Source organism: Sinocyclocheilus anshuiensis, unplaced genomic scaffold (genome assembly GCF_001515605.1).
Source record: "Sinocyclocheilus anshuiensis isolate Anshui unplaced genomic scaffold, SAMN03320099.WGS_v1.1 scaffold483, whole genome shotgun sequence".
In the NCBI taxonomy this organism is placed as follows: Eukaryota; Metazoa; Chordata; class Actinopteri; order Cypriniformes; family Cyprinidae; genus Sinocyclocheilus; species Sinocyclocheilus anshuiensis.
The window spans coordinates 772,985-799,566 of record NW_015552580.1 but is presented as its reverse complement, the minus strand read 5'-3'; the positions used below and the strand labels follow the sequence as shown (position 1 = coordinate 799,566).

The 26,582-nt window shown below is 38.5% G+C and overlaps 1 protein-coding gene across 1 annotated transcript in view; it reads left to right on the top strand.

Moving 5' to 3' along the window:
- Positions 1–26,582, top strand: part of LOC107665257 (AF4/FMR2 family member 2-like) — a 232,997-nt gene that overhangs the window by 72,290 nt on the left and 134,125 nt on the right. The window contains exon 4 of the mRNA XM_016456063.1: positions 840–1,688. Coding sequence (XP_016311549.1) covers positions 840–1,688 — 849 coding nt within the window. The remainder of the gene's footprint in view (positions 1–839; positions 1,689–26,582) is intronic.

Sequence of the window (26,582 nt, the reverse complement as noted above, 5' to 3'; positions counted from 1 at the left end):
TCTTCTATAATTATTTACGCGTCTTGATGTCATTCCGAACCTGTATGCTGTTATTTTTTGTATGAAATTAAAAAATAAAATAAAATAAAAAGTAAAAAACCTCCATGTCTTTTCTATTCAACAGCTCATATTGACTGCATGGTTAAGCTTCAAAAAGGACTAAATAAGCACCATTAAAGTGGTTAAAATGACTTCCAATACCTTTATTTGAGTAACCGTCTGAAATCATTGTAATTATTCATTGATAATCTTAAATCAAATAATTGACATCTGTTTGTAAGGTACTCGAGAACCACTGATGTTTGAGGTTGTTTCAGTCCTACCTGCTCCATATGTACCATATTCGATTTAGGGTTGTGTTGGAGGTGAATATTATTAGTAAATATCTAAAATTTTGATCTGTTCTTCACACAAAGCTATTGCATTGACTTGAGGAGACTATAAATGTAGTGCACAAGTCATATAAACCAGATTTTGTATGGTAATTTTAGGGTGAACTGTTCATTTAAAAGACCTTTGTTAGGAAAATTACTGCATTTAATTATACAGAGGTTTCATATATATATTTTTTTTAGTCCTACCTGCTCCATATGTACCATATTCGATTTAGGGTTGTGTTGGAGGTGAATATTATTAGTAAATATCTAAAATTTTGATCTGTTCTTCACACAAAGCTATTGCATTGACTTGAGGAGACTATAAATGTAGTGCACAAGTCATATAAACCAGATTTTGTATGGTAATTTTAGGGTGAACTGTTCATTTAAAAGACCTTTGTAAGGAAAATTACTGCATTTAATTATACAGAGGTTTCATATATATATTTTGTTTTCTTTCAGACTAACAAAGGAGATGCCCTGGCTAACCGGGTCCAAAACACACTTGGAAATTACGATGAAATGAAGGAACTCCTGACTAGCCATTCCAACCAGAGTCACCTTGTCGGCATTCCTAAGAACTCTGTTCCCCAGACTCCAGTGGAGAAACCCGACCAGCCAGGCTTTTTCCCTGAGGCTCAGCGGAGCCGAGCTGCTCCCTCCCAACCTGGAAGTCACAGCACCTCCATGCCCCCACCCCCTGCCAACACCATGCCGGGCTCTAGCGTTGTACATGGACATCAAGGCAAAAAGTCACGCTCTTCAGACTGGTCCCGAGGAGGTCACTGTTCAAGTGGTGCCCAGACCGCTCAACCGGTCAGCCGGGGGAAGCACTCCAGTCATGAGCAGACCTCTAGTAGACATGATCAGGACCAAGAGGACTCGATTCCCAATCCTGATGGACCTACAACTTCGTCACACTCCAACAGGAAGCAGGCACAGTCTGGCAAAGGACCAGCCACAGCAGAACTTGGCCTTGGAAAGTCTCCCGCTGAGCAGGACTTATGCTCCCATGGCTCGAACTCGCCAATGGCCTCTACATCCCTGATTCCTAGCGGCCTCTTGACGCCGACATTCCCCCAAGGCCTCCACTGCAAGCCCAGCAGTGCTGTGCAGCAGAAACCCACTGCCTACGTCAGGCCAATGGACGGCCAAGACCAGGTCCCCAATGATTCCCCAGAGCTCAAACCCCCTGTGGAGCTGGTGGAAGGGTACAACAGTGTGCCATTTGGAGGTCTGCTGGATACCAAAAGCAGCACAGCTGGGACCAAGGGGAAAATTCCTAAGCTGACACTGCCACAATCCGGAGAGGTGAGTGTGACCGTTTATCGTCTTAGTCAAAGGGCAGGCTTCCTACAGATGTTGTAATCATTTGCTTTCATTTGGATGCAGCGATAGTTGGACAGGAACAGTTGGCAGATAGGCTTGGCTCTGTTGACTTTCCCCTGGCTAGGTCTGTTTTGCATTGAGACCTGGCAAAACGAGGGGTTGACATAATGGAGTTCTTCATTATTAATCAATTAATGAACCTCAGGCTTTCCTGTGAACCTACCTACTCTACAAGGAAGTCTTCTTGTTGGCATGTTTAAAGATCACTCTTTGAAGCTTTACTGTTTTGATTGGAGGGAAATTCTGACCTCAGCAATTTGCCGTGTTCAGGTTGCTGAAGAATGATTGAATTTGTCATCACTGTCTGTGCCTACAATTGAAGTCTATAACCTAATTCCTTTTTGTTGTTGTTTATTTTGGGCTATAATATCTGTGCATAGATGCATAATTACAATGAACCAAATGGATTTACCATTAAATAAAAGTTACTAAATGTTGCTGTAGATTGAGGCGTATGATGCTACAGATTCTACAGTGCCTTACCCTGAAAACAAGTCATTGACAAACTTGATTAATAATATAATTGAGAATGTCCAAAGAAATCTTTTTTGTAGCTTTTGTAAGACTTTTTTTTGTTCAGTAAATACTGTTTCTAGAGATGTTGAGTGGTCTTCTGTAATATGTTTCACAGAGAAAGGAGGTGTGAATGTGTTTTTTACTTTTTATGGCTTTTATTTTTATGTCAAATAATTATTTTCTCAGTGCCTAGTCCGTGTAAAAGGTTGCCTACTAGATACGATCTGGTTTCAATTAGATGACTTGTTCACCTTTACCCTGGGTAGCATCTCAAGAGTCATGTTCCTAAAACACCTTGGAAGACCCTCCATGTCTTGAACATGCAGACACATACACATTTCTTCAGAATGGAGGGGCCCCCTACGTTCTGAATTAACCCTCCGGAGGTTAAGACATGGGAGCTTTATCACCGGCAATGTTAATTTCATCCCTTCTGTGAGGCTGACACTTAGAGTATAGAGTTCTGTTGACCTCTCTCAGGTCGTGGTACATGAGCCACGTTGAAGCCATTTACAGGCTATCCAGTGCTGTCACTTCCTCTGAATGGCTGCCAGCGGGAGGATTTAATCCCATGGCATTCCGTAGAGAGAAATGGCTGCAGTTGAAAGCTCAGCATGGCCCTTTAGGACAGGGAATACCATCATTTAGGATTTAGCCAATAGGTGGTCTTAGATTAAATATAATAGATTGTGGCGGGCTAATAGTTCTGTTATTATGCTTCAGGCTCATGTTCGGCTCTATAAAAACCCAGCAGCAACTAATGAATTCCTTCACTTTGAGGTGGTATCTTGTGAGAGGTAATTTTCCTGTATTTCCAGCGGCAGGGTTTGAAAAATAGCCTCGTATCGATGCCTTGAGCTTGTTTGAGCAGTAGGTTGAAATTTCCATCGCTCTTATGGGCTTAATCCACATAAAACAAACAAACCAAATAAGATAAGGTGCAGTGAACAAGAGTGGCATATTATTGAACAGGTTGACTCGCTGCTATCCAACCATGGCGAGGCAACCAGCTGTTCTTCCTCTTTGTTCTATGAGGATCTCGACAGCCATCGGGCTGCAAATTGCACTATCGCCCATCTTGAAGCATATGGTGGATCCGTGCAGTACAGTTAAGCATGTGGCAAGAGTGGAAACCTGGGGAATTTTAATTGCTCTGAGAGTGCCCTCATACTGGTCAGCTTGCAGGAAAATGGAGATGGATATTGTTATTGCAAAGAGGGGCAGGCAAAGAGAGAGATGACCCCCCGTAGGGTGGGCCCCAGCTGGGCCTACGCTGTCTTTCCCTACCCCTCCTTCTGACAGATGAGTCACTGCCTGAAAGTAAAAAAAAGAGAGATGCAAAAGAAAAAATATATAAATAAATAAATAAATGGAGAAAAAGCAGAGAGTTATGAAAACAGGGCTAGTAGGATTGAAATAGAATGCAAGAGAGCGCGTGCAGAGCCGCTCTTTCAAGATGGCTCTCGGGAGAAAAGAAAACATCTTCAAGGACATTGGTTAGATTTTTTTTCCACCCTGCCTTGCGTGGCTTTAGTTTGTTAAAAGGAGTGGATTCTGTAGAAGCGGCTCTCGTGGGATTCACCTGTACTCTGTTGTGCTGGCTACTTATTATTCCGCAGCTCTTCAGGCTTATTTATCCAGGTTCGCTGTGGCTGAGGTTTTGAACTGTGTGAAAGCCTTTCCTGATTGTATATCCTCATAGGTTTTCTTTGTTGTCACATGAGTGGATGGTATTTTATTGTGCTCAAAAATTGACAGAATGCTCTTTGGTTGCTTAAATCTTTTTATTTATTTTTTTTTGGAAACAGGAAATATTGTCAGTGGTAATGGTGCGACTCACGTACAAATATGAAGATGGTTCTTTGTGATGATTCAGGCAAAACAAAACTGTGAAGAGGATGACATGTTGGAACCAAGATAATGCAACATTTGAGTTAATATATCACATATTCAAAACTATACTCATACAAATAGCAGCATTCAACATCATATTTACTTCTCTAAAAAAACAATATGCAAAATATGTGATGACCCAAATTACTCAATTAATCATTTGCTTTTATCAGTTCTTAGTCAACAAACCATCCAAACTTGCTAAACTGAATAAGGCTTTTCAATGCTAATTGTCAATAACATGTTTCAATCATTTTTCAATTGGAGTGCCATGCATTGAAGAAAAAAGATAATGAAATATCGATTGTTTATCCATTTAATTGAAACAAATCATTAGCCAGTATACTAAAATAAATTAAACGTCTCAACGTTAATTGTCATTATAAGTGTCTTAATTGTATTATCTTCAGACTGCCACTCACATTTCTGCAGTGCTGAAAGAGAACCGCCATCCTTTGGGTTGAAAAGCAGAAGCTTGTTCCCCTTGATAAGCATGAAATGTTCCCTTGTGCCACCCCACCACAAAATATTTTGACAGGTTGAGCGCTCAGCAGAGATATAAGACTGTGCTAAATGGCTTTGGAAGCATTCTGTTATCGCCTGGTGTATTGATTAGTGTCTAGCATTGTGCTGCTTGCTGTGAAGCAGCTTGCTTTTTTTGGGGGGTCCGTGTATGAGACATCGACAGACAGATAAGACTATTGATCCATCTAAAAACAGTTATTGCACCCGGTATTACACAGTCTTTATGTGACTAATAGCTTTATCACTAGCTCCTTGAAGCGCAGATTTGACAAGACAAAAATACCGGTGAAGATATTCTCCCTCTGCATGCTGGGCTATATAAAATGATGCTTCAAACATGCTGAGAGAGCATGCTAATGCTGGATTGTTCTTTTTATTTCAATGTCATTTAAGATATTACAGTGACGAAGTTAATTTATTTTGTGGTATATTACAGTATATTACTGTAATTATTTTGATGTGTAATTACACACAGTTATACACTTTGGAGTTTTAAAATAATAATACCAACTGTCATGTCAACTCATTTTGTAATATCCAATGGTCTCTGTGGTATTTTTTGGCCTGGGTGACACCGAGAATTATTTTCTGTTCAAAAGTATTCCTGGTCTGTTCTATGACTATATATAGCGGTACCTGAAAGCAATCTCAGTGGGCAGCAGAGGTGAATGATGTCATGGCGTTGAGGGCTGGAGTCTGGGCCGGGAGTCTGGCAGAGAAGTTCTCATCAAGCCGCAGTCTCCCTTCTGATTGCTCTTTGTGATCAGATATAATGGAGAAGCCGACATCTGCTGCATATCAATGCGGTCCCTGTGTTTCCTCGGGCCATGTTGATCCCAGATCAGAGCAGAGTGATTGCACGATCACAGTAAGATCACAGCAAAATCTCAGCTGTTGATAATGTAGCTCTGTACATTAGCATTTAGATTCCAAATCCTCATTGACTTCTGTGAACCTTTGAAATTAAAGGTGAGGTTTCAGTAAATTGTATAATAACTGTTTCCATGCAAGTTTCCAGAACTCCTCAACTGCTATTGGTTGATCAAACAGACAGTCACGCCCCAAACTCACACCATTGGTTGAGCCAGTGTTGCCGGGTCAGGATGATCAAGTAAACAGTGCAATGTTTTGAAACACAACAGTGTTTACACTTTTCTGGGGAATCAAATTATAAAAGGCTTACTTAGCCTGCAGTTGGGATAAATGAAAGTAGTTTAACATTGAAAAAGTGCTAATATTTTCCACATGCATAATTGTTATATCACAAATAATCTAAATCACAAAACTTTTTCCATGTACAGTCTACAAAGACAAGTTGGCAGCTAATGTTTCCCCCAAATTTCATTTGACTTATTAAGAATCAATGTGTCAAAAATTAATTGGACCCCATAAGGTCTGTTCATCCATTAATGACAGCAAGAGGGTTTTTAACGTGGCGTTCCTCAGCGGCCTCGCAATGGCATCTATCAAAGACAGTCGCTCGAGCTCTGCGCAGCCAGGCCGGGTTATTAAAACAGCGTTTGCCGTAACAGCCAGAGAAGTCTTTATCTCAAATGGAGCCCAGCTCCATCTCACAGGACAGGAAGTAATTTCCAGGAACATTTGATTACACCGGGCTGCCAAGACTCACAAAGCAAGATGCCACTTCCCCCCAGAAAGCATCCTCACCCACACTGATTCATCTAGTGCTGGATCGTGTGTGTGGAGCTGTAATGTAGACCACACTGTGGTTTACTATAATGATTAATGGCTGTGCAATCATCTGCATACATATTTCTTGAAATGTATATTTTAGAGACAGGGATATGTGTTTGAAATGAGATGCATATGGGTAGCTCACTCTAAATACTGTATATATGTAGCACTGTATACACTCACAGCAGTAGTCTGTTACAGCTCTGCTTTTTGAATATATAGTCTTTGGCACTCAGTCTACGATAAATGGACTTTATAGTTTTGTAAAGTATGTACTGCATTCTTAGCTTGTGTATGGGTTTCTATATATTCAATTCAATTTTCAAATCAAGTTTATTTGTATAGCACTTTTCACAGTGGATGGTATTTTATTGTGCTCAAAAATTGACAGAATGCTCTTTGGTTGCTTAAATCTTTTTATTTATTTTTTTTTGGAAACAGGAAATATTGTCAGTGGTAATGGTGCGACTCACGTACAAATATGAAGATGGTTCTTTGTGATGATTCAGGCAAAACAAAACTGTGAAGAGGATGACATGTTGGAACCAAGATAATGCAACATTTGAGTTAATATATCACATATTCAAAACTATACTCATACAAATAGCAGCATTCAACATCATATTTACTTCTCTAAAAAAACAATATGCAAAATATGTGATGACCCAAATTACTCAATTAATCATTTGCTTTTATCAGTTCTTAGTCAACAAACCATCCAAACTTGCTAAACTGAATAAGGCTTTTCAATGCTAATTGTCAATAACATGTTTCAATCATTTTTCAATTGGAGTGCCATGCATTGAAGAAAAAAGATAATGAAATATCGATTGTTTATCCATTTAATTGAAACAAATCATTAGCCAGTATACTAAAATAAATTAAACGTCTCAACGTTAATTGTCATTATAAGTGTCTTAATTGTATTATCTTCAGACTGCCACTCACATTTCTGCAGTGCTGAAAGAGAACCGCCATCCTTTGGGTTGAAAAGCAGAAGCTTGTTCCCCTTGATAAGCATGAAATGTTCCCTTGTGCCACCCCACCACAAAATATTTTGACAGGTTGAGCGCTCAGCAGAGATATAAGACTGTGCTAAATGGCTTTGGAAGCATTCTGTTATCACCTGGTGTATTGATTAGTGTCTAGCATTGTGCTGCTTGCTGTGAAGCAGCTTGCTTTTTTTGGGGGGTCCGTGTATGAGACATCGACAGACAGATAAGACTATTGATCCATCTAAAAACAGTTATTGCACCCGGTATTACACAGTCTTTATGTGACTAATAGCTTTATCACTAGCTCCTTGAAGCGCAGATTTGACAAGACAAAAATACCGGTGAAGATATTCTCCCTCTGCATGCTGGGCTATATAAAATGATGCTTCAAACATGCTGAGAGAGCATGCTAATGCTGGATTGTTCTTTTTATTTCAATGTCATTTAAGATATTACAGTGACGAAGTTAATTTATTTTGTGGTATATTACAGTATATTACTGTAATTATTTTGATGTGTAATTACACACAGTTATACACTTTGGAGTTTTAAAATAATAATACCAACTGTCATGTCAACTCATTTTGTAATATCCAATGGTCTCTGTGGTATTTTTTGGCCTGGGTGACACCGAGAATTATTTTCTGTTCAAAAGTATTCCTGGTCTGTTCTATGACTATATATAGCGGTACCTGAAAGCAATCTCAGTGGGCAGCAGAGGTGAATGATGTCATGGCGTTGAGGGCTGGAGTCTGGGCCGGGAGTCTGGCAGAGAAGTTCTCATCAAGCCGCAGTCTCCCTTCTGATTGCTCTTTGTGATCAGATATAATGGAGAAGCCGACATCTGCTGCATATCAATGCGGTCCCTGTGTTTCCTCGGGCCATGTTGATCCCAGATCAGAGCAGAGTGATTGCACGATCACAGTAAGATCACAGCAAAATCTCAGCTGTTGATAATGTAGCTCTGTACATTAGCATTTAGATTCCAAATCCTCATTGACTTCTGTGAACCTTTGAAATTAAAGGTGAGGTTTCAGTAAATTGTATAATAACTGTTTCCATGCAAGTTTCCAGAACTCCTCAACTGCTATTGGTTGATCAAACAGACAGTCACGCCCCAAACTCACACCATTGGTTGAGCCAGTGTTGCCGGGTCAGGATGATCAAGTAAACAGTGCAATGTTTTGAAACACAACAGTGTTTACACTTTTCTGGGGAATCAAATTATAAAAGGCTTACTTAGCCTGCAGTTGGGATAAATGAAAGTAGTTTAACATTGAAAAAGTGCTAATATTTTCCACATGCATAATTGTTATATCACAAATAATCTAAATCACAAAACTTTTTCCATGTACAGTCTACAAAGACAAGTTGGCAGCTAATGTTTCCCCCAAATTTCATTTGACTTATTAAGAATCAATGTGTCAAAAATTAATTGGACCCCATAAGGTCTGTTCATCCATTAATGACAGCAAGAGGGTTTTTAACGTGGCGTTCCTCAGCGGCCTCGCAATGGCATCTATCAAAGACAGTCGCTCGAGCTCTGCGCAGCCAGGCCGGGTTATTAAAACAGCGTTTGCCGTAACAGCCAGAGAAGTCTTTATCTCAAATGGAGCCCAGCTCCATCTCACAGGACAGGAAGTAATTTCCAGGAACATTTGATTACACCGGGCTGCCAAGACTCACAAAGCAAGATGCCACTTCCCCCCAGAAAGCATCCTCACCCACACTGATTCATCTAGTGCTGGATCGTGTGTGTGGAGCTGTAATGTAGACCACACTGTGGTGTATTATAATGATTAATGGCTGTGCAATCATCTGCATACATATTTCTTGAAATGTATATTTTTTTGTAGCAGGGATATGTGTTTGAAATTAGATGCATATGGGTAGCTCACTCTAAATATATATGTAGCACTGTATACACTCACAGCAGCTCTGCTTTTTGAATATATAGTTTTTGGCATTCAGTCTGCAATAAATGGACTTTATAGTTTTGTAAAAAATGTACTACATTCTTAGCTAGTGTCTTGGGTTGATATATATTAAATTGAGAGGTTACATTATATACATTACATCAAATTTGGTCTGAACAAGAATGTTCTCCAGAATCACAGGAGTTGCACTTCCAGTCACATTACAACAGTCCGCAAGTAAAACCTCCATTCATTTTCTCCATAGGCAAAAATTTTTTTAAATGATAATTTATAAACCAATAAAAACAGACCTTCGCTGAGTTCTGAGGTTGTAAATAAATGCCATTAATTCGCATTATTTCAACTTATTTTTAAAATAGTTTAACAGCTAAATTTGTGGTGAAAAACTACATTACCCATGGTGCACTACAGAAAATGAAACATCAGATAATCACAGTGAGCAAATCATACCAAAAGGGCTTGCGGCTCTGCTCATTTCCATGAAGCACCACAAATAACGTAATGGAGTCTTGCTATGCTGTCAAAGTACTTAAATATTTGTATACAAGGGCTGTCCGGAAAGTATCTAGCCATGTAATATAAAAAAATATGAGATGAGAGATGCAATATGACGAAAACGGCCGCAGCTATGGGTAACTGGTGACTGACAGCTTCATCACGACAATGTGCCCGCCCATGCATCACGTCTCGAGTTTTTTGGCGAAACATCAAATGGTGGGTGAGGTGACTCAGCCCCTATACAGCCCAGATTTGGTGCCCTGTGACTTCTGGCTTTTCCCAAAACTAAAATCACCTTTGAAGGGGACTTTACAATGTTTCTTGTGTCTTGTATCTTCTTTGATAAATGTCTCTATTTTCCATATTACATGGCTGGAAACTTTCCGGACAGCCCTCGTATATATTTGTATTTTGGAATTAACTTGAAATGTATGGTTTCTATAGGCATAATCATCAATTTTAGATGTATAGTTTTATATTTCTCTATCGTTTTTAATTTGATTATGTAATTTGTAGTGCTTCATTGGATTTTAGTTATTTTTTCCATATTACATGGCTGGAAACTTTCCGGACAGCCCTCGTATATATTTGTATTTTGGAATTAACTTGAAATGTATGGTTTCTATAGGCATAATCATCAATTTTAGATGTATAGTTTTATATTTCTCTATCGTTTGATTATGTAATTTGTAGTGCTTCATTTGATTTTAGTTATTTCCTTCATTAAAACCGTTAAGTACACAGTCTCGTACCTTTGTCTTTTTGTATGATTTTCAATTTTTTTTCTTCAAATAAAAGTTTTTAATGTTGTGATTCACCTCATAACTGGTTGGCTTGAAAAAAAGGGAAAAAAACTATAGCCTACTATAACAAAACTATAGTAAAAATGAATGGAAAAATACTTCCAGAACCAACGCTGCTGAAAAACTGGGCACTAATGCCCGTCTGCCTCTTTTTGGACATCCAATCACAGTCTTCCAATCAAACACTCCAAATCCTCTCCTCTTTTTCAGCTTCTTCAACAATGTGCACACCCATGTTGGTTCCACTTATCAAATTTCATATGGCTCATTGGAATATTTGCTTGTTTAAGAGTTACGCTCGCCAGTCTCGAACACAGTGCTTTTCCCCCAGAGAGGCTAATGAGCTCGGACGAGTGAAGAGACAGCCATCTTTCAGCTTTGCACTGGTGAGGAAACACGGATGCAAGTCTCTGATTTGATTAGCTGTAGAAGCTAACCTGCACACAGTGCAAGTTTAGAAGTCTGAAATAACTAAACATGGTGTCTGTGGTTATTTTGCTGAAATGGATAGCGACCATAAAGAGGATAAGCAGTTTAAAGAATGGATGGATGGGCAACGTAGGCTCATTCGAAATACGTGCCTCTACAAAACTGAAAAAACGTACTTATACGTACAAATCGCTGCAGTTTCCAGTTGAAATGAACACTAGAGGCAGTAAAACTCCATCAACTTTTATTCCTTTTCACACAAAGTATGATTTACAGGTCCAGAGTTTTAAAACAATTTTAACATGCTGCGAGATTTCAAAACTGATACTTTTGAACGTTAGCGTCACATATCCAGCTTCATATGTATGGGTTTTCATATGTAGTAGGTTTGTTCGGTAGCTCACGCAGTATGGAGTTGCACTTGAATAGTGAAGAGCTCCGGTATGAATCCCACGAAACTATGCTTCGACAAAACAGTTCAAACCTGCATATAAGGAAGTTCAAATAGTTTTGCATTTGTTAACACTATCGGGTAGGTTTAGGGTTGGGTTTGGTGTAGGTCATGTTTCCAACACGAATAGAGCATTAACTTTTAGCGACACTCACCGGATATTTGAATTCTGAACCGCCGCAATACGTACCTGAAGCAACGTAATAAAAACACAGCAATACGTGCCTATATCAACGTTAAAAAACGTACCAGGATAACGTATTGAACCCGTATTTTAGCGCCACTCATTGGACATTTCACTTTGAAACTGCCGCGAAACGTGCAGTAAGGTACATAATAATGGTGTTGCAGAAATGTATTTAGAGGCACGTATTTCGAATGAGCCTGGGTTGTGGATGGGTGTATATATACAGGGGTGCACATAAGTGGTCCGCAGGTCCGCATGCGCGACCAAAACAAAAAATGCGCTGTGTAAATAAGTTCTGACAGCGCATTTGCATACCGACATGATTGACAGCTGTTAATGCACAATCACCATTTTAGATTGACAAACTGTACTGTATAAGATTAAATCTGATAGATAGCATGTTTCGTCGGTACACCGACAACCCGCCAAAATAAAAGCCTGCTGATTTTAAGTTCGAAAATGATGAAAATTAAAAAAGTAGTAGTAAATATTAACATTTTATTTTTAAGTTTACTATAAAGTAATTGTATTTGTATTTAATACTTCCCTTTAATTTTAAAATATAACAGTATTATCACACTTTACTATTTAGTTTATTTAAAAAAAAAAAAAATACGAAATAAATAGTGCAATATTATTATCAGTCTTTTTTTTATATATAATTATATTTAATGGGTATCAGTATATGCAGTGTGAGGACCAAACCAAATTTCCAGGTTTTCATATGAGAACCAGGCTGAAAAACTTATGTGCACCCCTGTATATAATATTTATATAAACAGTATTCATTTTAACACATTACATTTTGTAATATACTAATTTTTAAAACATCATGCATTTTATAAAGCTGTAGTTGACCCAACACACAAATATTATCCAATTAAACTGTCTGCTCAATATATTGTTCTGTCACTAATTTTAGTGGATACTAATATAGATTTTTCAGTGACTGATGGTGATATTTATGGTGCCAGATCACCGGCATATATCAGCCACTTCTAGTCAAGACAATTTTGGAGCATAGGTGAACATTTGCAGATTTGATTTGCTAATTTGACCAAATCACTGTTTGGGCAAATGATTCTAAAAACATAGTAAAATACTTGGGAAGTTTTTAATAGTTTTCAGTATTTAATGACATAGACATTATAGCAGAATTAAAATTACTTAAGGGCTTTATGATCAGGCTGTATTTCAATGCCAGTGAGTGCTATACATTTGTCTTTAATTAACAGATAAACACTTTATCAGAATGCTAACAGATAAAAACAGATGCTAATGTGCTGCAAGTGGGACTTGTGTTATGAAAAGTAAATGACACATTTTTCAAAGCAGCTCAGCAATATGTCTCTCAAAAGTCCAGAGCGTTTGTTCAGCAGTGTATGTCTTTATTCATGAACCATTGCCATCACGCCTGACCAAACATGCTGATCCTCAACATCTCAGTGTGACACTAGAAGCGCTCTTTGCACTCGCTGCTGTCTCTGAGCTAAATACTTCTAATATGACTCAAATGGGTACAGAAAAGTACTTAGAGGAGATTGTTAAGAAGCACATTTACAGTGTCTCCAGAATGTGTCTGTGAAGTTTCAGCTCAAAAACCCCACAGATCATTTGTTATATAATTTGGAAAATGCCTATTTTGAGTGGAAGCAGAAACACGCTGTTTTTGTGCATGTATCTTTAAATGCAAATGAGCTGCTGCTCCCCGCCCCCTTTTCCAGAATAAACATCTGTTTGGTTTTGATTATGTATATCACGCTGAAATCATGCATTTTAAATCAGTCTAAACTTCTGATATGCGGTCTTCTGAGCGTACACATCCGAAGCACTCGCACAGAAAGCGGCTGTCACACGGCATGTGAGTACAGAACTAAGTTATTTTTCATGTCTTATTACACTTAAACTATCAAATACACACAAGTTTATGTTAAAAACACACGAGTTACAAAAACACATTCAGTTATGTCTGTGAAGGTAAACAGCTGGGAAAGAAATCATATGTTTATATTAGATCTGTGTAGCAGCCTAATATACAGTACCTCTACTGCTGTCTATGCTGTTAATATGGCCCAAACAATAAAATAAAAACACAAATATTTTCGAGCTTGATTAGCGGCTTCCGGTGTGTTTGTAGCTAAACTCTGCAGCACAGTGGATCCCCAAGAACAGGGTTGAAAACCATTGCTCTAGTGTGAAGATAAACATGGTGGATTGTGTGCGGCTCACTCAGGACGGGGTCTCTGCTAATACAGCGGTGTCCGTCAACAGTCATGGGCGGGGTGTCAAATGTGACATCACATTTTACAGATTCGGCAAACGGTTTGTTCTGAGACACTGCCTACAATTTATGGGGATTTAAACAAAAATTAGCAGGTGAATTTGTATCATTATAGGGTGGTTATGTACACACACTGCCAACACACATTTATGTTCAGACAACATGTAAAAGTGAATTATGCATAATAGGTACCCTTAAAAAAAAAAAAAAACAGGGCATCTCACCTGAGGTGCATTTTGCATTTAGCCATTACCAATAAGCATGCAGGTTTTATGTCCAGAGAGTTCTTCTCTCTGTTTGGATCCCATCACCCCATTTGTGGTTACATGTTGTGGAAGGTTCTCAATGAAACTGGCTTCTTGAAGGGAAACCGCAGCAGATTTGCTTATTAAATTAGCCCATCTCTGCATGACTGCATCATGGCTGGGAGGAAGAGGGCTGCTGGGACCACGTCAAACCTGTATTGGACCCTCATAACAATAACAAATGCCTTCCTTCCCTTGCCTCCATTAAACCAGGTTTTGTAGTGTATTTTAGCCACTATAAATAAAAGCAGAATGACAAGTCAGCACCATTAGACTGTAGGTTAGAACTGTGTAATTGCATGAAGGCATGGTAAAAACACAACATCTTCTTGTAGAGGACCCACACTTTCCCCACACCACAGTTTAAGGTCAGAGCTGCATTATCTCAGCTGCATTTATCTTTATCATGCGACATTGTGAGCTACAAAACCATCAAGATGTATGGTGCCTTTCAGGGGTGGATATTTATTGCTGCTGCTGGCCTTCTTAAGGTTTTCTATCAGATTAGCATACTGTTTAAGATAATATGGTTTATGGTTCTAGTTCCTTAAATGGGTCATATGATGCTTTTTTAAAGATCATTATTTTGTGTCAATCAGCTTGTAACACTCCAAAGAGAAAGGAAAACTTGAAATCGCATCATATGACCCATTTAATGTTAAGGGGCTTTAACACACTAGAGTATAGTGACAATTTAAGTAGTAATAATGTTTTGCAAGGACATAGAAGAAAAAAATGAATAAAACAAGGATGCAACTAGAAGTTGAGAAAATGTTAACCTTTGCTTGAATGCTCTGATGTATGCATCTGTTGACCAATGGTAATTTCAGGCAAGTTGGTCCTGATATCAGTTTCACTGTATTTGTGTTTATTTTCAGACACATCCTCAAAACAGACCTGTCAAATGCTCAGTCAGACCTTTATTTAGTATTTACTTGAGTGTTCTAGTGTACACCGGATACACTAAGATTACATAGAAATCGATTTGAATGCCATTTAGCAAAAAATGAAAATGGACCTAATACCCATCCCTGTGGAATACCATGTATTAAGTTGTTTCAGCCTTAGACCCAGTGGTTTAATGCCAGTAAAAACCCTGAAACCCCCAATTACTTTTCCCACAACCCGACCAGTCAACCCTTTCCATGTCAATTTGCTTGTGAAAAAAAGCACTGGTGCTCTAGGCATTACAAAACAATACATAATACTGCCTACTGGTGGGTCTTTAGTCTTTTTAATTTCTTTTGGATGCTCAGTGCTGTTGTTGAATATCTGCAGTACCTTGTAATGAAATACCCGCTGTGCAATTTTGCAAGTGTGTCAAGCAGAGCATGATCAGATATGCAAATTTAATACAGAAGTGGCAAAGTGGAATTTTGAGTATTTTTGACATCTGGGGGCTGTTAAAAGCAGTTTTGAAATCAATGAATACATAATAAAGATGTGTACACACTAGATAGAAATCCCAGTTTGTCGGCTATAAAAAATAGTTTGTTCTCGAATCTGTCTCTTTTTCACAGAGTGGCCGCACACAGCATGCGGTGTAATGGTATAACAAATTGCAGATGAGGAATGGAAATTCGAACGGATGAATTCCTGTCTGGCGGAGTATCGGTCTCACTCTCTCTTTCTGTGTGGTTCCTCACAGAGGGAGAAATGGTCATGTGACCAGCACCCCACCAGCCAGTCTATCTCTACATATCAAGGTCAGATCCATTTTTCTTGGACCAATCACCCCCTGCGGTTCTAGCACATACATTCGCCCACCTTCGATCTTGTTTACCCTTGATTTACCAAAAAAAGAGGCTTTCAGCATGGCAAAAACAGTTATAAACATGGCGCCTAGAAATTTCCTTCGCCCATGTATCACTCCAAAATATTCACACCCATTGGTTGACGATAATAACATTGAGTCATTAGAGATGCTCTTCCTGTTACTAAAAATACAAATGCTGAGCTGAATGCTTGAGCAAGCAGACACGCTAGTGCACACATCAGCTCAAAAACGTACACCGCTACCATAGAGATATATATTAACGACTTTGATGAGGATGCAAAACTCAGTGCACGTTGTACATCACTGTCCGTGGAGGTACTAGGTGTCATTAGTACAAGTGCATCAGCAGTGATTCCCAGGTCAGCTTGACGCAGAAGCAGGTGGTTGATGACTCAGGCAAACTGGCTTCTGTTTATTCGAAACCGGAGCCCAGCTTCCACCGGCTCCCCCCGTGGCTCAAATGTGATTGATGACACTAATTACCATGTCACCGCTCATTTCAAAACCTTGATCTCTGGGCATGTGACTTTGCCTCGTCTCCTGTATACACACACCTTTATCCAGGGTCTATGTCACCTGCTTCTCCTCTCTAATGTTCGCTGCTGTGTTTTACAGGCCTCCTATCCTCGCAGTCACAATCTATCTGTGCTTACCTGCTCCCTCCTGTCTTTCCCCAATACTTTAATTGGAGATTATTAGGCTGGATTTGCTTATATAGTCTGCATTTTTATCTCTAGTCATTGTGTAACAACTTCAGATCTCAAATCCACTGGTTTAGGGAAATGAGCACTGGAGAGCGGGTTTTGACTCCTATAGACCTGTTTCACATAAAAATGACAAGAGCTTTCTCAAAATTGAAAGCCAAAATCTGATTGTCTTGGTTTTATAGTTCCAGGAAGATATGGTCAACAGGTTTATGATATGAATTTTCGGTTATATGAAAACATATTCTTCTTAACAGTATTTTAAGAAAGGGATCATCAAAGTAAAAAAAAAAATGGAGAATAATGGAGAAGGGGAAAAAAATAGAACAAAGAAAATCAGGAGAATAAGGGAATGCCTATAAAAAGACGTATGGTTAAAAAAAATGTTTGTGTGTTTGTGTGACTAAGCAAGTTTGGGTTGTAAAATCTCATATGGTGCTAATTCCCGAAAAACTGATATTGATGAAAAATAGTAATGATATTTATATTCCTTTTACCGATGTTTAAACTATGTATCAAAATGTTTTTATTTTTTTTTATAATAATTAAGATGTGTGCACTCACATGTGTTCAAGTTGTAAGGAAAATGCCATTAGTTTTTTACTTGGTGGATACACCACATGACATTTGTAAAGTCAATAAATTGAAACTTGTTTAAAAACCAACATTAATGCAAAGAGCACAATTCTAAAATCTTGGTTTTAAACTAGATTTAAAAAAAATATATTTATAGTGGACACTTGTATTGACCCAGTAGCAGGACAACAAGGTATTCTTAAGAAATGTAGTTTGAGTGACGAATGGACCTCAAGCTTAGTTCAGGCAGACCACGGCATGACAGCCAGCATCAGCTGACGCTCATCTGATTGTAACTTCTCCCAACTTCAATTAAATTAGATCTATAAGTTCATCTGTACTCACACTTGCCTTAGTCTGTCACACAGACATGCACGTACCCTCCTCCATCCCCAGCTCCTCCTTATGAAGGCATGATCACTTAACGTCTTGTCCAGGGAAATCATCAGCTAATCATTGCTTAATCTTGTCTAGTCTCATGTACAGACCTGAATCACTTCTGCATGGAATTTTATATCTGTTGCATATTTAAAATTCTAGTAATTGCATTAGGCTTTGGGGGTTTCAAACCTCAGTGAGGTTTGCTTGTGGATAGCCCAGAATCTGAACCCTTCAGAGCAAAGCCTGCCACCAAAATAATGTTCAGGACCTCTACAATAATCTTAATCAAACAGAGTGATCCTGACTGAACTGGAAGTCAGGCAAAATTCAGCTCACAATGTTCTGCTAGTTTTTTTAAATGTTGACTTTGCAACCTTTCTAGGCGACTGCTATGCCATAATGTCAACAGTATCATCGATTTCAGATTTAACCCCCATCCCACCCCTCATAAAAGTCTTTCTCTGCATGAGCAGTGCTTACGTCACCATACTCTGGTCACCGTACTCTCCCTGACTCTCCCTGATGGAGTCTGATAGAACTGTTGCATTAGAGGTGATTCAGTGGTGTGAAATACCACATGGCTTATCTGCACACAAAGACACATGCACAGTCAAACACAAACCCACTCACTTTTAGGTTGTGGCATGGAACAGGTTGCCATGTGCTGAACCTTTGACCTCATAGCTGGAGCCAGTGCCCTGAGGTGAAGAATTTGTCCAGGGTGGCCTCGTCTCATGCTGGGATGCTGACATATAGGATATTCACAGCCCCTTTTCATGTGAATCTGCCGGAGATCCTATGGTTGAAATGTGTATGCTGTGCATGTAAACAAACCACCTTAAACACTTTGATTTATGTTATAGATAGATGTCTGTGTTATAGGTTTTGATATATTTACAATAGTATTTTTTTATATAAAATAAGGTCACTCTTACAACTGGACAATGCATTTTTTTATGTTTTTCTGCTGCTGTATCAGTTGTGAACAAGCATCATATCTTTATATGGGGAAGTCGTGGCCTAATGGTTAGAGAGTCAGACTCGTAACCCGGTTGCAAGTGTGGATGCACTTGCAAAAGGTTGCAAGTTCGAGTCTCCGATCCGGCAGGAATTGTAGGTGGGGGGAGTGAATGTACAGCGCTCTCTTCCACCTTCAATACCACAACTGAGGAGCCCTTGAGCAAGGCACTGAACCCCCAACTGCTCCCCGGGCGCCACAGCATAAATGGCTGCCCACTGCTCCGGGTGTGTGTTCACGGTGTGTGTGTGTTCACTGCTGTGTGTGTGCACTTAGGATGGGTTAAATGCAGAGCACTAATTATGAGTATGGGTAACCATACTTGGCCACATGTCACTTCACTTCACTTCACTTATCACAATGAGTTGGAAAAAAGTTCAGGTAAACATTGTTAATTTCATTCCACTAATCAAGTTTACCTTACTACTGAAGCTGTTGGATTTTCTATTAGGAGGTTTTCAAAGCAAACTAGTCCATGGAAGAATCATAACCGAATGAAAATATACTCTTCTTAACAGTATTTCAGGAAAGGATCATTATATTTAGGAGTTCTTTGCTTCAAAATGCAAGGGATTGCTGTGCAAAAATGCAAAAAAAAAAAAACTACAAACGTACTACAAGTTTAGAGTTATGGTTAGGGTCTATTTATACATTATGCATAATTAACTGTTATTGCATGTAATGTGTAACAACAGTATAATAAAGATTTGATAATTTAACTAACTAAATAAATACAAATTAATTTAAATAAATTATAAAATTGTGATTTTAAACAAACAAACAAACAAATAACAGTACAGTACTAACAGTATAAAAAAGAATTATATAATAGAAGCTAAATATTAACCAAATAATATTTTACACATATTAATTCATTTTTCACAATAAAAAGTGAGTGTTTACACATGAAAATATATAGCTGCATTTTAAAATTCAGGATGGTTGTCCCTCACATGAGAATGATCATATTTGGGCATCTGTGGCATCTAAAAGATTGTGTATAGTTGCCCTAAGTCTATAATACACATCCCAAATGCCCTGAGCTCTCTTATTCTGACTCCTGTCAGGCGATGTGGTACATAAAGAATTCAGAAGTCAGCTTGCATACTGATCTCTTGCATAATCAACTTTGTCCAACAAAAGTTTGCTTAGAAATTGAGATTATTTGACTGGAATTTTACTGGTATCTATAACAAATAGCATAAATAATAGCATATTTCATTATATACTGTACTTTTTTCAAAGACAAAACCCCCAATAGTCTTGAACACTTCATGATAGTGACAACTCGAGTGGTGAAAGATATTCTCCTAGTAGTTATATCAAACATTGCTGACTAGCAGGATGGAGTTTACTTCTCATGGGAGCCTTTGCATAAGACTCAACGCAACTGCCTAATATACTGACTTATTTAACAGCGTTATATCCACAAATTTCTCTGTGATGTTAGATGACGTTAATTAACAGAATTAGCATAGCTTGGATCTGCGAGCGCGTGTTCGTTTGAGTTAAAGCATGCTGTTTGCTCTCTCAGGCAATGTGTTTTGTGGCCTGTGTTTATGGAGCTTAGAGGTAATGTGTGGATGTGTTCAGCTCTTTAATGATGGTTGGAATATAAAATGACACACTCATCCATTAACCGCGGCGTGTAGCCGCGACGCTCCTTGCTGCATGCTGATTAGTCCCACACAGCCCGGTCGAGAGATAACACCCGAATTAAGATCCACATGTAAATTGCATTAGCTAATCAATGAATGCTTGATGAATGCTAGCCTGGCACGAGAAATTGTTTCAAGGTTATGCGCGGGGGCGGGGGGTTTCCAGGTAGAAGTCACTCGGTGACTCCTTCTACATTAATAAATGATTGTTTACCGGTTACCCAGCTAATTAACGATAAAGGATTAAGATGTTCCCTGTTGCATGTTCGCAGTTGGCGTTTGTGACCACCGCATATCCCACGGCACTACAAAGACCAGCTCCAGGGGATCACGGGCAGGGACTTGTTTCTGCCTGAAGGTCAGATCATGTGACACGTCCCTGTAGAGACAGTGGCGCAAGCATTGGTCCCCGGGCAGAAAATGACAGCTCTGACAGCAGCGACCCACTGGAACACAGAATCAGTTTCATCCGTAAACAAATCACAGCCGCTCATGTCAGAGCCACAGACACACTTTTGGCATCTCTCGGGGACATCAGTCTGAAAAGCTAAGGATAGTGTCACGGATCATGTAGAGTATCCGTGAAATGCAAGCAAAAGGGAGGTAATGTATTAGACTGGCAACAGACTTGCAGTTCGTGCAAAATATGGCCTGTGTAGCCTCAGCAACACATTTGGAAAGCGAATTGATGCGGAATTGCAGAATCTCAGGGGTAACATGATTTGAGTCTTGCATCTGTCCACATGGTTGCCTGGTTCCCTAGCCGGGCCAGAAGCTGGCAGAGTGGGCTAGACTGGGTGGGCAGAGGAAGTTGGATTGGGATAGAGGGGATTGGCTTTCACTCCTTCCAGGACTTCTGCTGCTGGCTCGGGAACGCCGATACTCACGGCTGCCATCATTTCTTTTCAGAAGCCGATTATCAACTGGAAGAAACAGAGGCAGAGTTTGAATTTCCATAGATCGTGTTACGGGCTCTGTCATAGGCTGATGCCACAAAGCTGCTCGTGTTACAGATTGAGTCCTGACTACAATCACACAGCAATTTTTTCTCATATAAATGCTCACTGAATAATTATCATTCAAACAAAACATGCCACGCTCTTGTTTTTTTTGTTTGTTTTTTTTAGGCAAGCATCATATTATGATTGTTTTTAACAGCACCTTTTGTGCTACAGACACTGAATGATATCTCAAGTTGTATTGACTTGTTAAACACAATTATGCTATTACTTTTTCTAAGCGAACCGATCAGATTTTTGCTGGTGAATGATGAAATAGACAAAAAATTATAATCCCATAGATTTACAAAGGCATATGTATAGAACAAAACATAGCATGTTGCCTTTATTAACTATATGATAAAACTATAAAGATTCTTCTAATTCTGTAAGAATTGCAGTCCACATCACAGCTATAAAGTTAATGACACAAAGGAAAGATGTTGCTGAAGTCTCTTTCAGAACTACTTTTTCCAGCTGATGAACAATACAAACAATGGCAACCAATCAGAACCCACCCCAATTTAAAGCACTCAAGCATTTAAAGCAGTAGACAACATAATTGCAGTGCTTATAAACAGAACGTTATCATCAGTTGGTGTGGACACTAATATAGTTATTGTTACAGTTATCGTTCTCGGTGCGTATGGGCCTTAATGATAACTATAACTATAAAGAATTAACTCTTTCCCTACCATTGCCAACGCTAAACTGCAGTTGACAGAATTTTCCAGCAATCCATGTTTTCGCTGTTATATGGTAAATGGCGCTATTACGCATCTTCTGAAATAGTACAACATCTCTGGATCCAAAAACAAGTGAAGAAGAAGCAGAAACAAGCGACAGAATTGTTGCTTCAGTTGCTTCGTGATAAACTAATCCGATCATCAAACATTCAACAGCATATAAATCAAAACCGCCTAACGTTACCGAATGAAAAGTTAAAACCAATAAAGAGGTATTGGAATGTGCTGGCTGGAAACTTAAAAAAAAAATCTGGCGAGAAAGAGTTAAAAATTGTAAAAAACAATGTTTTATGCTAGCTTCATGCATTCTTTTTCTGTATCAACACTTGAATGTGGGCAAAAAAAAAATATTACAAAAAGCTGAGAAAATCGTGATTTTGTAAAAGACTATGTCCAGATTGGATTCAGAATGATGATCAAAACATGATCACTTCCGCCAAACACCCAACACCCCAAGAGCTTGCACAGTTCTAAAGCACTTCCTGGTGGTGGTTGTGGTGGAAAAGAGTTAATAATTGTTTTAATTGTATGAGAACAGGATTATCCACACCACAACTATAACAATACTGAGGAACGATATTATTGAAATCTCTTTCAGAACAATTTTCCAGCTGACCAACATTAAAAACATTGACAGCCAATCAGAATCCATTTGAGTTTAAAATGCACGAGCATTTTACTCTTTCCCTGCCAGCATTTTTTTAAGTTGCCAGCCACCACCAGCATTTTTTATTTTTATTATTTTCATGGCCCCCAGAATATTTTGTTGTATTAATATCTGAAGATGTGATATGTTAAAAGAAAGAACGGAGCTTAAAAAAACAAAACAAAAAAAAACTGTGGGAATCACCTTAAAACATATAGAACACATCGGCAACACCTTAGCAACTCCATAGCAAAGCCCTGGGAAATACCCACAACACCCTAGCATTGTGACGGCATGTTTTTCATAGGCACAGACCACATTTTCTTCAGTCTAGTTGTAATCTAATTCTTTAAATATAAATGATTCAAATTAAATTAAGTCTTGTCATCTAAGCATGTGAACTGATGTCATTTTCAAACTAAATGCGGGTTATTAACAGAAATGTCACACAGTAATTTAATTTCTCTCACTTTCAAAGTCTTAAATGTTTAAGAGCCTTAAATATTTAATAATGAATATGTGCACATTAATTATGTGGATGTACATAGACTTTGCAGTTGTAATATGTACTCTTTTGACTAAAAGTTCACAATTCTCTTTGATATTGTGTAAACAGAGAGTGTGAGTGTGTTGGGATATGAGTGGCGAAGTCTTGAGTGACGGTGGCTGGCTTTGCTTCGCCAGCACAGGATTAAGCAACAGGTTACAAAAGGAATGGCCAGGTCAAAGTACTGGCACGGCTGAAGGAACCAGACCCAACAATGCCCACCCTTAAGACCCAGCACATAATATATACCTGATCGCAGAATCAGTTCTACACCAAACACTCCCTTAAACCCCAGCCACCCTCACGTTAAACCATCTGTGAATGTTGTCAGTTCAGTGAAGCACTTGAGAAAATGGATATTGTAATAGCGAACAAGAAACCTTTGTCCGATCTGTTGGGAATCAATTTGCACCGGAACTAAGTCTCTCTTGGATACACATAAGAGTGCTTTTTAAATCAACACAAGAGCTCAGATTAGCACATTCTAGCTACCCAGTTAACACACCAATGGTTTGTTGTAAAAAATGTTTGATTAACTTTTTTATTTTTATTTTAAATACTTAAAGGGATAGTTCACCAAAAAGTAAAAATGCATAATTTACAGTACATCATTCCAAACTTTCTTTCATCTGTCAAATGTAAAAGAAGAAGGCTATTTTGAGAAGTTCCAGTGTTTTTGTCCATACAATAGAAGTCAATAGTTGCCAAAACTGTTGGTTACCAACATTCTTCAAAATATCTTATTTTGTATTCTCATACAGGTTTGGAATGACATGAGGGTGAGTAAATAATGACAAAATGTGATTGATTTTTTTTTTGTCCCTTTAATGTTTTCATATTGCAAGAAAATTGTTGTGCATTTACAGCACAATTTTGTACTAAAAATTAAAACCTTTTTTTTTTCTTTGCATTTTTGAAACATTTTGCATACAGTTCCTGTTCACATCTGCAAAAACGGCTAAAAATGCTGTATTATGCATGCCAGGCCAGTAGATGGGAGTGTCACTAACACTATGCACCTATAGACTAAACACGCTTGCACATGACATCATCATTTTCACAAATTTGTGTTTTCAGAGTTTACGCAGAGACAATAATGGTATTGCTTTCAAAAACTTGCACTTTGAAACCCATTTTCCAAAATTGGCATTTTCAGACCCCCAAAATGCGTTTTTGTCTGTTTGTTTTCTGTCTTTAGTTGAAAACGGTGTCATGTAAACACCTCCTACATCTCTTATTATCACATTCCACCTGGTACTAGATTTGGCTTTGGCAAAATAATTCATTGTTTTAAGTTTTGGTTTCCAGAGCATTTTTAAACCACTGCACTGCAATATAACCTAATTGCAACCAAAATGCAGTGTTGTAAAAATGTTTTGTTCTTGCAGGCTAGCTATGCAGCTGAAATCAGTTTCATCTGCAAAGATGAAACTTTGCAAATTTTTTATCCTTTTTTGGATGTGCTGTTTTGAGCACAATTGGTACAAACCGTAAACCGTGAGGCCAGGTGGTGCCAATAAATGGAGATTGGACTGTGCTGTAATATTGATGGAGGGAAAAGGCAGCCGAAACAAGAGAAGACATCGTACAGCGGGAAGGTGACTTAGCGGTTGATGAGGTGACGCTTGACCCTGAGGGCCAACGACGGCGAGCAGCTCGCTGAACCCAGGCGAGTTTATCCAAGCAGATCAATGCTACTTAATATCAGCGAGGCCGGCCACCCCATCCCGTCTGCCACATCCAACCGCTGAGGCTAAGCTCTGGTTTACTCCCACTCTGACAGATACAGATGGTGTCAGTTACTGCCAGAAAGAAAAGAAGATGAAAAAACGAGGACCTCCAGGTCCTTAGAAGATGAGAGACGCCGCAGACAGACGTGCAGGAAAACAGTTCGGCGCTCTCTGTCAATTACGCTTTATTCTCTGCCTTGTAGCGGGGCGGCACGGAGGGAAAGGCAATTAATTATTATTGTGGGTTCTCCATTCTGATCTTGGAGAGCTATTTAGAGACTCCATATGGCACTGCATACTACATATACTACATAGATAGGCTATATGTATATCAATTCAGAACTCATCTACCCATGAAACCACACACAAACACAAAACTATTTCAGAACAACATTTGAACATTGTAACTAAACAGTATTTATTTTGAACAATTCTAATAATGAAAACAGTGAACCAAAACAGATTTGAGTCTTGGGCTACAGGGTGATATTGGGCTGCCGGCTATATATATATATATTGGATGGATTTTATAATATATATATATATAGCTGGCAGCCATATCACCCTGTAGCCCAAGACTGGTTACCCACTGAAGCTAAGCAGGGCTGAGCCTGCTCAGTACCAGGATGGGAGACCTCCTGGGAAAACTAGGTTGCTGCTGGAAGAGGTGTTAGTGAGGCCAGCAGGGGGTGCGGTGCTCACCCTGTGGTCTGTGTGGGTCCTAACGCCCCAGTATAGTGACGGGGACACTATACTGTCAACAAGCGCTGTCCTTCGGATGAGACATTAAACCGAAGTCCTGACTCTCTGTGGATATTAAAAAACCCAGGATGTCTTTTGAAAAGTGAAACCTCGGCATCCTGGCCAGATTTGCCCATTGGCCTCTGATCATCATGGCCTCCTAACAATCCCCATATCTAATTATTATTATTATTATTATTATTATTATTATTATTATTATTATTATTATTATTATTATTATTATTATTATTATTATTATTATTATTATCGCTATATAAATGTAATGAATTATTATTATTATTATTATTATTATTATTATTATTATTATATATAACTTGATTAAGATGCTACAATTATTTTAATGCTAAACATACTTAACTTCAGTATCTAAAAAAAGTGCAGTAAATAATACTTTGAATGTTAAAGAATTGTCATCCTCATTGTCAAAACATTATTAATAGATCTATTCATACTGAAATTTTTCATAATTTCCAGTGACAAGCTTGCAGGTAGATATATGGAAGTCCATAATAATAGTATATATTACATATTATAATTCCTTAAATGCTACTAAAATTAATACAGTAAATAAAAGTACAGTAAGTAAAACGTTGAATGTTAAAGAATTATTGTTCTCATTTTCAAAATATTACTCGCAGACCAATGATTTGTACTGAACATTCAGTCATTGATTTATGCATTTAACCACTGGAATACAAAATGCCAAGATCAATAATGTTAAAGGGGTCATATGATGCGATTTAAATTTTTTCTTTCTC